The sequence below is a fragment of the Diadema antillarum genome, unplaced genomic scaffold, assembly GCF_040938485.1.
Source record: "Diadema antillarum isolate AM-2024a unplaced genomic scaffold, OU_Dant_1.0 seq00000161_RagTag, whole genome shotgun sequence".
Lineage (NCBI taxonomy): Eukaryota > Metazoa > Echinodermata > Echinoidea > Diadematoida > Diadematidae > Diadema > Diadema antillarum.
Genome location: NW_027271232.1, coordinates 1082979 through 1095218, shown reverse-complemented (window position 1 = coordinate 1095218; position 12240 = coordinate 1082979). Strand labels below are relative to the sequence as shown.

The window sequence follows — 12240 nt, the reverse complement described above, 5'->3', positions numbered from 1 at the left end:
GGCCGAACTTATCTCTTGCTAATCACTTCATAGATTTCCTTCAGTTGTCTCTTGTCCAGCTAAGCTTGAACGTCAGGTGCCTCTCATATTTGCTAAGCCTCACAATTGTTGAATGTAAATATTTTGCTGTGGAAGAGATTACAGATTCAAAGAAACAGAGGAAAGATGCAAAAAATGTTAGCCTTTGGCATATATAATATACACTTTAACCCATTGAGGACGGACTGATTTTGTTATAACACGCATTTCCAATAGACATCCGCCCGAGTATTCTCGGGACTCGTCTTCACGGGTTAACGTTGGTGTTTACAAAACACCAACATGTGATGTGCTTTACACTCACATCACTGCCTGAGAAAAGTTCATCAGATCGAAAAAGCTGAAAGATTTTTTCTCTCTGCTCTGATGACTTTCAGTGGGTGTACCTTGGCCTGAAACATTGTTCACATTGATGGTCTTCCAGCTGACAAGGTCCTGGGTGTGCTTCTCTCTCCCCACAGTGTAGTACCACGTGGTCCTGCCATGGTCTCCCCCACTCCCACCTGCTCCACTCTGCACCCCTCCTTTCAAACATGCTACGTCTGCTCTTCTCTGCCAAAGTATCTCACTGCCAGGTCTCGCTGTGGCAGCTTGCCCCTCCCTGGGGCTATAGCTTCCTCTTTACTTGCCGGCTTCTTCAGCTCTCTCCTGCAATACAGACAGAAAAAAGAAAAAAAATTGCTCATGAAAAGAGAACTTCTTCCTTGACAGGTATGTACATGTAGGTCTAAATTCATAAGGCAAGCAGGATCATGCCAGTTTACAGGATAACTAAAGGTTTGCTTAAAATCTACTTCTTCTTGATCTCAGAACTCATGTTTATTTGAATGTCATGTGATAACTTGTGAAGACAATAACAGATTAAATATTTTCCAGTACTTTAGCAATTTTCCCTATGCTTTGATGCAAAGATTTCCCACAAAGGTATCCAAAATGTCTCTGCCACAAATGTAATTAGTGCATGAAGAATGAGAGATTCTGAACGATCAATAGAATTGTACCTTTATTCTTCCTTATTCGCTGGTCAAAATTCATATGACTGCAAAACTCTGATCTAAAGGCCAATATTTCTTATTCCTATCAACATTAACTGCCCAGTGTTACAAAATTTAACCTTTAAATTACTTATGTAATTAATCAACTGCCTTTGGTGTTGATACCAACCCTTCCCCCCCCCCCCATCATTTGAGTGTGCCCAGTTACTCCAATGAGAAACATGTGAAATGATACCTATATAACCCCATACAAGCTACGTGTGGATGGGGTATAAAAGGCATATTTTGGACAATTGAGGTAATTATGTCAGACTGTAATTACAGTTGGCGAGTTGTTCATAGTCACAATAAAATTTTGAAAACAAAACATGCATAATATAATAATATATAATAATAATTTGAAGTGAAATATCTTTATTCATAAAGTTGACCTTCAATTTATCAGGCTGACCACATCCTACTCAACCAGTGGCACTGTTTACATCAACAAAATATTATGATAACTAAACTGACCCCCCCCCCCCCCCCCCAAAAAAAAAAAAAAAAAAAAAAAATAACAAGCCATTTAAAGGTCACTCTCCTTTTACATTCTTAACCTGTTGAGGACGGGCTGGTTTTGCTAAAAAATGCATTTCCCATAGACACCTGCCCGAGTATACTCGGGATTCGTCTTCAATGGGTTAACCAGCTAACAAGCCTGACATGATTCTGTCCACTCACTTTTTGTTCTTGGGCAGTGGAGAAGAGAAGATGGTCGTTTTGGAGGAGTTAATGGCCTTCTGCACCACGTTGGGTTGGTGCATCTGCTCCCAACTCATGAGCTCATAGTTGTCATTGCAGTGGGTGCAGCGTGCTTGGTTGGTCACTGTTCATGAGAGAGAAAGAAATTTTATATTGCTTCTAATTTCCTCTTCCTGTTGCTTGTTGTGTGCTTTTCACACACACACACACACACACACACACACACACACACACACACACACACATAGACACATACAAACACCCACATGTACACCATCACACAGACTGGCAATAAGTAGATCAAACTGGGGAGGCTTTGTGCTTCAAAACATTAACCTAACATTACTCAAACTAGACATGCTCTTATAGTTACAGGAAGAATCTCCCTACCTTAGCTGTAAGGGGTTAATAAGCCTCAAGGAATCCCTTTCAGATGACAGCCCAAGGAGTATGAAGGTGAAGCTTCTTGGTGTTCTCAAAGTATCTTCATGCTAAATTTTCACTTGTTAGAGAAAGCCTTTCACTTTGTCATTAACACAAAACCTATTAAGTAGATTCTGTATGTTATCTTTGCTGCATTCTATGTTCTTTCCTCCCTTACAGACAAAAATAACATGATCATGTTTCAAGTATTAAAGTATAAAGTATTTACACATATTGTACACACAGCTACTGCTGAGAATTAAAAAATAGAATTCTGCTGGTTTCTTTTCAGATTTATTTTTTTGATAAATCTAATTCTTTTTCATAATGCACTGAACTTGAGAAAAAACAACATATATCTGCTGCAAAAGTGGTTGGTAACAATGAGATCTTCACAATCTATTCCACATAAACCATAAAAAAGGATAATGCCCATTCACAGGTCTCTAAATATTCCATAGATTTGTGAGAATGCATCTAGTTGCACTAATGAAAAGCATATGCCAGAAAGGGCAAGGAATATAAAGTATGCAAGCATGTGGCATTTCAATTTTACTATATGCCACAATGTCTTAGATTGTCAATCTTTCCATGCCCATGTGGCCATGAAAACCTGACAAGGAATGTAGAAATCTTGAGAATTGAGAAAGATATAAGCATACATGTATCTCAGGTACTATGTTTCTCAGTTGTTGATCTGTCCATGCCAAATAACTCTTTGTTTCTATAAAAACTTGATAACACCTTCAAGAAATCTTCCTGTGAACTTGTAAAGAGGTAAGAATGACCCTGCAGAGATCATCAGGTGGTATTTCTGGCCATGAGGTCAAGGGACGTAGGGTTGTAGTTAAAAGTGTACATTTCAAGCATTAAATCACACAAAATGTAGCAGCTTCTGCTTAACCCATTGCGGACAAGTCCCGAGTATACTCGGGCAGGTGTCTATGGGAAATACATGTTATAGCAATATTTATAGTCCGTCCTCAACGGGTTAAAATTAGAATGAAAATGTTTCTCACTATCTTTTTCCTTCCTCTTGTCTTGCTCTCTCCTATAAAGCCTCTCTTCATTCCTTGTCTCTTCAGTTCTTTCTATTCTTGCCACTCTGCTACAGATTACACTCTGGTGTTTGTCTGATTTCTAGTTCTCATTGGTCATTTTCTTAGTTATAAAATGAGGTGTATCAAATGTCAGTTTGATCCACGCCATGTGATAAAAAAGATTTTATTCTTTTTCTCTTTCAAGGAAAACTCTGCATCACAGAGGCGGAAATAGGAAATTTTAGGCCTGTACGTATCACATGTCATAGGATATCGGGGGCTCAGAGTGTCTCCTTCTCTATTTGTTTCTCTGAAGAGCGCCCTCACCTGCCTGCTCCATCTTGACTGGATGGCCAAACCTCCTGGCGGTGTCCATGGGAGTCTCCTTCTTCTCGTTCACTGCCTGCAGGCTGGCCCCGTGCTGGAGGCAGCAGTTGAAGCAGAGGTGGTGTCCACCGGTGGCTGCCAAGTGTGCTGGAGTATTGCCCGCAGCTGTAGGAATAAAAACATTGAACGAATGAAAACTGGACACACACACACTGGGGAAAAAAAAAAAACAACATCATAAATTCTAAAAGGTACTGGCCCTCAATGCACTATCTGACCTTTATAAAATACAGCAAAATCAAACGAACAATATACCAGTAGTAGATCTTTTAAACAGAAAACTGGACAGAAACTATATGTACGACAGTTCTGAAATTTGAAAGTTCACATATTTTCATTAAATCTGACATCATTGGTATATTTATGTATGTTAGCAATCAGACAAGGTGAAATGTATAACCCACCCACTGGCTTGTACAATATAAAAACAAAAATCATGCTTGATATCTTAACCCATTGAGGACAAGTCCCGAGTACACTCGAGCAAGTGTCTATGGGAAATGCGTGTTGAAGCAAAATCAGCTCGTCCTCAACAGGTTAAAAAACTAAATACCTCTCCTTTCTTGACCTTTATGTGCCTTGGCACCTGAAAAGCTTAACTCTTCAAGCTTTTTCAGCAGCATTCAGTAAGTAAGCAATCCAAACTAGACTAGTTGGAAATGTCCATGCCCATTTGGACATAAAACTGTGCTTCGGTCTAACAGGAAGGCCATGGTGGCACTAAAGAATTTATAAGGATCAGGCAATCTTTACTTATTTAAAATTTCTTTCAAGACATCCATGCTTATCATTGAAGAAAGCACTCTAAAGTGCACTCCAACTTCCAGACAAATCATACTCCAGTAGCAAAGGGTTAAAATTCAATAAGTATTATGTTTTCAAACATTCTCAGTGACTCAGTGATATGACATAAACGGATCCTACTTAATCTTCTTTATTTCATTTCAAAAGAAGGAAATAAGCTGAAAACGTGTGTAGTGGCTGACGACTGAGACTAAAAACCAAAGACCATGTGATATGACAATGTCATGTTCCATCAGTACATCTATAATCTTGCCAGAAAATGTTGCATCCAGTTGACTTAGATTTTAAACCAAGCTGGCTTACCATCTTGAGCATTGACATCACTTCCTTTCTCTAACAGCCAGTGCAGACAGGTCATTGACCCCTGGACAGCAGCCTGTACGTAAAAGTGACAAACAAAAACTTGTAGAGCATTATATCACCCACATAGTCTCTGTTCAACATTGACATGCTGCCGGGAACATAGAAATTTATACAAATTTTGTAGTTCTAAAATGACATTGACAAACAATGAAAGGCTTGGCATGTCTACATGTACTCTGGAGAAATAAATGATGCCTTAGATTTGGCACAAGTAGCCATGATGTCTTCACAGTTTAATTGCTCTTGTGTTCTAGCATATTGTAGTTGTCATGGCAATATGTACATCTTTGTTGGTTCAATTGATAGCACTCTTGTTTTCATCATGACAGCTGCAAATGTTATTCATTTCCAATGATAATAAGCAAATAATCAACGTTGGTGAAGGTGATGGGACAAACTATCACTTCCGAGGCGATCTGGATGTAGCTATCTTTCCGAAGCGCAGCTGAGGAAAGAAAGCGTACACATTCAGATCGCCGAGGAAGTAATAGTTTGTCTCATTGCCTGAAACTAAAAGTTGATTATTTGCTTTACATTCCACATCAAGGGTCTTAGAAATTCCCATTTTATTCCACATCTGAAACCGCTTTAGCTGTCTTTAGGTATCCTTGGGGCTTAGGCTACGTGTGCGCGTAGATGACAAAACAATGAATTTGCTACGCGCACCGCTCGGCACTGAAGTGAAAGTGCGTTGCACTGTGTACTATCAAGTGACCTACTTAAACGATAGTCCACAGTGCAACGCACTTTTATTTTGTGCGTACTCATCTCGTGTTAAGACTGTATGGACTGCCAGAGATCAGTAAAACAAACAGCTGTCTTTATAGATGACAAAACAATGAGTTTGCTGCGCGCATCGCGCGACACTGAAGGGAAAGTGCGTTGCACTGTGTACTATCAAGTGACCTAGTTCTTCTCAGGTGATGTGATGGGCAAAACTACGCTTTATCACGTGATCAGCTCTTGACCAATCCTATAGCAAGATTCTTAGTATGTGGAATATAATATGTGTTTTATGCAGTGGGACCAAGGACGGTGCAATTACTATCGGATGTGAGACATTTATACCTTAGGAAACCAAAGCCTTAATATGAATGTGGATTGAGTGAAAGCAGCAATAAACTAACTATATAGTAAGAATTCAACATATTTTTATTTTTCTAGCATAATGAAAGAGCAATTCGAATTGATTTTATCTCTGTCAGAAATCAGGGGAAATGAAATCACCGGTAACATAGGTCAGAAAGAAGTGGATGGAATGCGAAATTTTCTTGAAAAATGAAATTTCATGGAATTCTGTTTTTATTATTAAATTTTCTTTATACACCTATTGTTGTCCATAATGATGTCATGAAGTAGTGTACTCTCCTCATCCAGTGATGACTGCACTGAAACTTTAAAAATTCATATTTTTTCAATGGATTGTCCGATTTCCCTCAAATTTTCACTGATGATTTCCACTAATATTGCTGCTTTCACCTAATCCATATTTATATTTGGGCTTTGGTTTCTTTTAACAATGGGTAGAATGTTCAAATGGATCATTACCAGGTGTGCTAGAGTCCTCCCGTTATTTTCACGGGCCTCTTTGTTGCTCCCGTGTTTGACCAGGAACCGAAGGCAGTCCAGGTGGTTTTTGGCGGCGGCGTGGTGTCCAGCGGTGAACCCCGACCCGTCCTCGACAGTGGTGTCACAGTCGCTCTGAAGGAACAGCACCAGGCACTCCAGAGCTGAGGGCAGGGGAAAACAATGTGTATTAACCTGTTGAGGACGGACTGATTTTGCTATAACACGCATTTCCCATAGATGCGTGCCCGAGTATTTTCGGGGCTCGTCTTCAGGGCACCACGTGGGTAGACCAGGGCCCCATTTCATGAAAGATGTTAGGATGTCCAGTAATGCATGGTGGAATAGCAACTTCCCATAGCAACAGCCAATCAGGAAGCTGAATTCTTGTCGTTACCATCTATGACAATTGCCCATCCAGCAAGAGTTGCTATCATATCAACTTTTCATGAAATAGGGCCCTGAATAGGTCTGTGTTGCTCCGCAAAGAGGAGAAGACAGTAACAAAAATAATGTTGACTCTAATCAACCGTCACTCTCTTACCTTAAAAAAGACCTCCCTCTTATACTTCTTCTATTCGATCCACCAGTCCTTTTTAGGACTCCTCAAGAAAGAGAAACCTTTCGTCTTTACTGAATCTCTATCTTTTTCCCTCCTCTTTCTCAGCCATGAACCTCTTTATTACTTCCAGCTGACATACTAAATCAGGTCTAACAACAGTCCTTTAGACTATTTTTGTGCCACATTTGCATGCTCCAGTCTGTCGGTTGATGTCTTGAATACTAAGCATTTGCAAGGAAAATAGCTATTATAGCTTTATCATAAAATTTAAATCACTGCAAAGCTTGCAATACTTCTCTACGACTGCTGTGCTGCATTCGTAGCAGAAATATTTAGACGCCATGGTGCAAATGCCCTGTATGTCATGATTATTCTGAGATGCCAACACATGAGAGCTTTTCAAAACAATGTACATTTTGTAGAAGTGTTTCTGCTAGGAATGCATCACAGCAAAGTTGCAGAGAAATATTATTGCAGTTCGTTGCTAATTGACAACTAGGTTAAAATTAGATAGATTACTGAACACTTATGAAAAAGCTTGGCAAGTTAAGCAAAGTGTCTGAGCACATAACAGGTTAAACACTCTGTACAGCTCCCTGGGTCACGAGTTTACTTACCTCCATGCATGGCAGCAACATGCTGCGGTCTGCGCCCACTGTCATCGGCGCCCTCTATGTCCATTCCCTTGGAGAGTAGGAAGTTGAGGATAGCTGGATGGTTGTGCTGGGAGGCAAAATGGCAAGGAGTTCTCCCCTTCTTGTCCCTCAGACTGCAGTCTGCCCCTATTATCAAGTAGAAGAGTCCAGAATAAAAAGTGATGATGTAACATCTGTAAGTGAGGAGAATTTAGGGTCTTACTTTGATGAATCCTCAACTCTTCTCTATTTTTATTTTACTCTATTCAGCCTACCTAGCCATTCTTCATATGGTGTGGAATTGCACCATAAGGAAACAAAATTTCTATCATATAGAGGAGAGACAAAACTATTTAAAATGCAAATCCAGTCCAAAACTAAGATAGTCTGTTAAGAAAGAGTAAAATCTTACTAGCTCAATGGTAAAAATTTGACTGAAATCGGATGAAAAATAAGGAAGTTATCACATTTTGAAGTTTTGCTAATTTCTGCAAAACAGTTCTTGTACAGTGGATATGAATATGCAAATGAGTAAACTAACCATGTCATAACCTCACAATTTCCATTGATTGTGTACAAAAAAATGAAGAAAATTCAATGTTTCTGTCATGGAAGTCTGAAACATGATGTTATTCCTGGTTGAATAACTTCATCAAAAGAATAGTGATCAGTTAGATAGATATGGATTTGAGCCTCAGGCATATTTGCATTTGAATGAAAAACTGGAAATTTCAAAATTTTATGTACAGACTACATGGCAAGTTGAGAGGGGATGACATGCTCACTCTTCCATTTGCATATTCATATTGACCGCTCAAGAACTGTGTAGTGATCCTCAAAAATTATCAAAACTTCAAAATGTCATAACTTCCTTATTTTTCATCCGATTTCGATCAAAATTTTACAATTAAACTTGCAATATTTTACTCTTTCTTATCAGACTAACTTGTATTTGGATTGGATTTCCCCTTTAAGAACGTGACTCTTGCAGAAGACACAGGACAGTTGAATCTAGCCCCTACCTGCAGGTTAGGAATGGTGACAAAAAAAGAAGCAAAAATTATCACTGAAGGTATATTTGATGCCATAACCATATCTTCTCTTGTTGGGTTCTGTACATAATTACAGGTGACTGCCATTAAAATGAACTCCTCAGGGCTTTCTTTTGTTATATCAAAACTTCATTTAAGCTGAACAAATAAAGTACATGAAGATTATAGATTATAATTTTGGGACCTGCATTTTAACTTTGTTCAAATTAACTTTTGTTACAAAACAGGTTTGTTATATTGGGGGTGCACCACATACCTGCTTCTTCAAGTAGTTTGAGGCAGCCCAGTTCACCGTGGTAGGCAGCCATGTGACAGGCTGTCTGACCCAGGTCGTCTGCAGCGTCCATGTCTGTCACATGGATGAGGAGGAGCTTTAGGACCTCTGTGTGACCTCCGATGCAGGCCTCATGCAGCATACCACGACCCCCTCGCACCCTGATGTCCGGGTCTGCTCCGGCCTGTACGCACAGTGTATGGCGAACGCAGTCAGTGGCAATCGAAAGAATGATTGTTTGTAGGAATAGCAAGAAATTATGTTCAACTCTAAAACAGCAAAGGAAGTTAAAAATTATAATACAATATGAGACAAAAGAGTATATCTAGGGTATTGTAACACAGACACACAACCATGCAAGTGTTAGACATATTCAAAATCTACCTGGTATCTGCTGCACTGGATAGCAATGTATCATTCCTTATTGCAGCAAAAAAGAGATTATATCACATACAATTATGAGAAAAGATGAAAGAAAATTAATGTGCATTGTTCGTCACATGATCAATCTTGCTTTAGCAATTGCCCAATTGGCAAAGAAACAATATAACATGCACAACTTCCGACTATGAAGCTGTAAACTTATGCTTCTTCAACCTTGAAATGAAAGTAAGCATACAATCACATGATGGAATTGTCATGCAATTGGACTAGTGATATAATTTATGTATACTTTTTCATAACAGAATCCCTGAAACCGTGCTCATTTTGGAAACCTACTAACACACAAGCTCAAGAGAGTTAGGTCTAGTAAACATTTTCTTCAAGGCTCTTATCATATCACAACAGACTTGAATTATGCAAGACAGCTAACAGGTTTCTGCGTGTGATGTGGGGTTCAAACTTGTGTAATGGAACTTTACATTGTGTGACCTACATGCAATAATTCCTGCAGGGCCTCCGTCTGTCCGTACTGCACAGCCTTCTGCATGGCCTGGTCGTTGCCCTTTGACCTGTAGGGATTCTGGGCGATGACCTGCCGAACCGTCTCTGTGTCACCCTTGGCGGCCGCATCCAAGAGGTCCATGGTGGAGTCTGAGGAGCGTGGAAGATGCCCATAAAAACAGAAAGAAGAGTGTTAAACTTTGCTCACCTGGTTGCTGCAATGTCGATCAGCCATGATGATCGAAGCAGGATGAAGCTGTCCTTCCGCCTCCATCTCCTCCAACCCTTTACATTCTAAACCCAATCATCATTCACCATCTCCATCTCCTCCACCCCTTTCACATTCTAAACCCAACCCTTATTCACCATCTCCATCTCCCATCTTTTATCCTTCTTCCCTCTTCTCTCTTCCCCTCAAACTCAATAAACCTGCCTATGGTATGGCGATATCCATGTCAGGTATCATATTTCTGTTTCCTTTGAGTAGAACTGTCAGCTTTCACTATCATAAAATCTGAAATATACATGTATTTCACTCAATATTTGAGCACAAATCAACACAAACAGAAAAGACAGTTCTAAAACTTCTTTGGGACTTTGTTCCTTTTTAAAGCTGAGCAAAGTTTCAATGCAGTATGCCAGGTATGTATACACGAGATATGTACAGGGCACAAAATATTAGCTCTTGTGAATACATCGATGTACAATTGTAGAGATAAAAAGCCTGGAACTATTAAAGGTTGATTGCACAAGTTTGATGTTTGTAAACTTGCACTACTTTGCACAAACTTTATATCAGAGCATATTTCCCCCTTGAGGTGGCACCAACCTGTGACAGATGGGTTTACAACAAGACTGGATGTTGTTCCTATGGTTGTCAACTTTGACTCAACCGAATTTTGTCTCCTTATGCTCGGTACGGAATTGGCTTTGACCTCTTCTGAGAATGACACAGAACGCTTGGCATGATATGAAAACAATTCGCTGGACATCCCAAACGGTCTGTGGTCAATGACATCGGCTGATGGGGCCTTGTGATCCGTCACCAACAAGTCAATTTTTTCCCGAAACGGCATGGTCTTCTCTCGATCCAGAAACGTCTGGATCTCTGGAGAGTCACCCTTGCACTTCTTTGCCATTTTCTCAAGACTAATCACAAAGACTTTTGAACACATACAATGTACAAGCAATCCCTTTAGAAGGTAGACACAATTTATAGCTGCCTCTCTGTACCTCTTCTACTTGGAAATCAATCAGTATTAAGTTACTTGGTTCTGTGCTTTTGATGCAAAGTTTCCTAGGTAGTTAGATGTATTGTTACCAAGCCAATGAATGCACACACTAAGAAACAATCCACCTGAAGTTTTACTTCCAATGGCCACAAAAAAGCGGGAACACTAAAATGGGAATTTCCCTGTCATAGATACATGTACCACTGTGATCTGTCCTGCTGTCGAGTTCACAATTACGCACGCCACTACCACTGGAACGCATTCTTCAAGAGAGAAGAAATATTACAGTGCATCAGGTGCCAATGAAGTAAGTCAATATACATGTAACTAGGTGGTTACCATGGGATAAACCCTTTGTTATCCCCAACACTGAGGTTTCCTCATCATCTGGGTGTTTGTACATAGAGACATTCTGGTGCCTGCTGACTCAATTTAATCATGCAGATATAACAACTCTTTGTACAAGAAAACTTGCTTGTAGTTCTCTCTGCTTGTAACTTAATATGCTTCCGAGAGTCAAAACACACGATGGAATGAAGACAATGTCTTGATTTGATCACTTTTCCATGTTGCAAATAATGCTTCATTCAATAAAGGTACTGCCCTGTAGTTCAAAAACTTTGTAATGATTGTTCTGATGAATTATATCCCACTGCATGTCACCTCCAGACGTATGAGCTGTGGAACACCACAGCTTGCATGATGTACATAAATGCTAAAGAGCACTTGCTGATATGCTGGAGAATCTCATACAATGCAGAACATATTTGCATTGGCAAAGTTGCACCTGCAGTTATGAGAACACGCCATCATAAAAGTATGACCGTTGCACGGCTACAGGGAGGTTACTGCGATAGAAGTTGTTTGGGATGCCATGGAAACAGCAAGCAGACGCTAAAGCAAACATGCATGGATTTTACCCGGCACATGGGTGGAAAGCAACACAGTTAGCATAACACATCGATGACTCTTTGTCGTTGCTGACACAAGAAGCTATTGACTGCCATCCCAGATGTAAGCTAAGCCGCATTCGCAGTACAACCAGAAGAGAGGATGCAGAAGAGGGGATAATCCTCCTTAAGCCTGTCCATACATAGTTGAAGAATTATGACACACAATCTGTTTGCATGCAGTTCATGGCATAGTATTCTTTTGGCAGTTGTTCTGAAAGCATTTTTCCTCAATTCACAACTGAGTGTAAAAAATCTGATGCAAATTATGAACACTGTGAGCTATGTTGGT

General features: G+C 39.9%; 1 protein-coding gene across 1 annotated transcript; it reads right to left on the bottom strand.

Moving 5' to 3' along the window:
- Positions 1-575: 575 nt before the first annotated feature.
- LOC139728012 (uncharacterized) lies at positions 576-10905 on the bottom strand. The gene is made up of 9 exons (XM_071638978.1): positions 10596-10905; positions 9759-9916; positions 8864-9065; positions 7538-7702; positions 6341-6522; positions 4733-4805; positions 3566-3730; positions 1755-1899; positions 576-687 (listed from the first exon to the last, which is right to left on the bottom strand). The coding sequence occupies exons 1-9, from the start codon at positions 10903-10905 to the stop codon at positions 576-578; spliced, it is 1512 nt and encodes a 503-aa protein (XP_071495079.1).
- Between the last annotated feature and the right edge of the window lie 1335 nt (positions 10906-12240).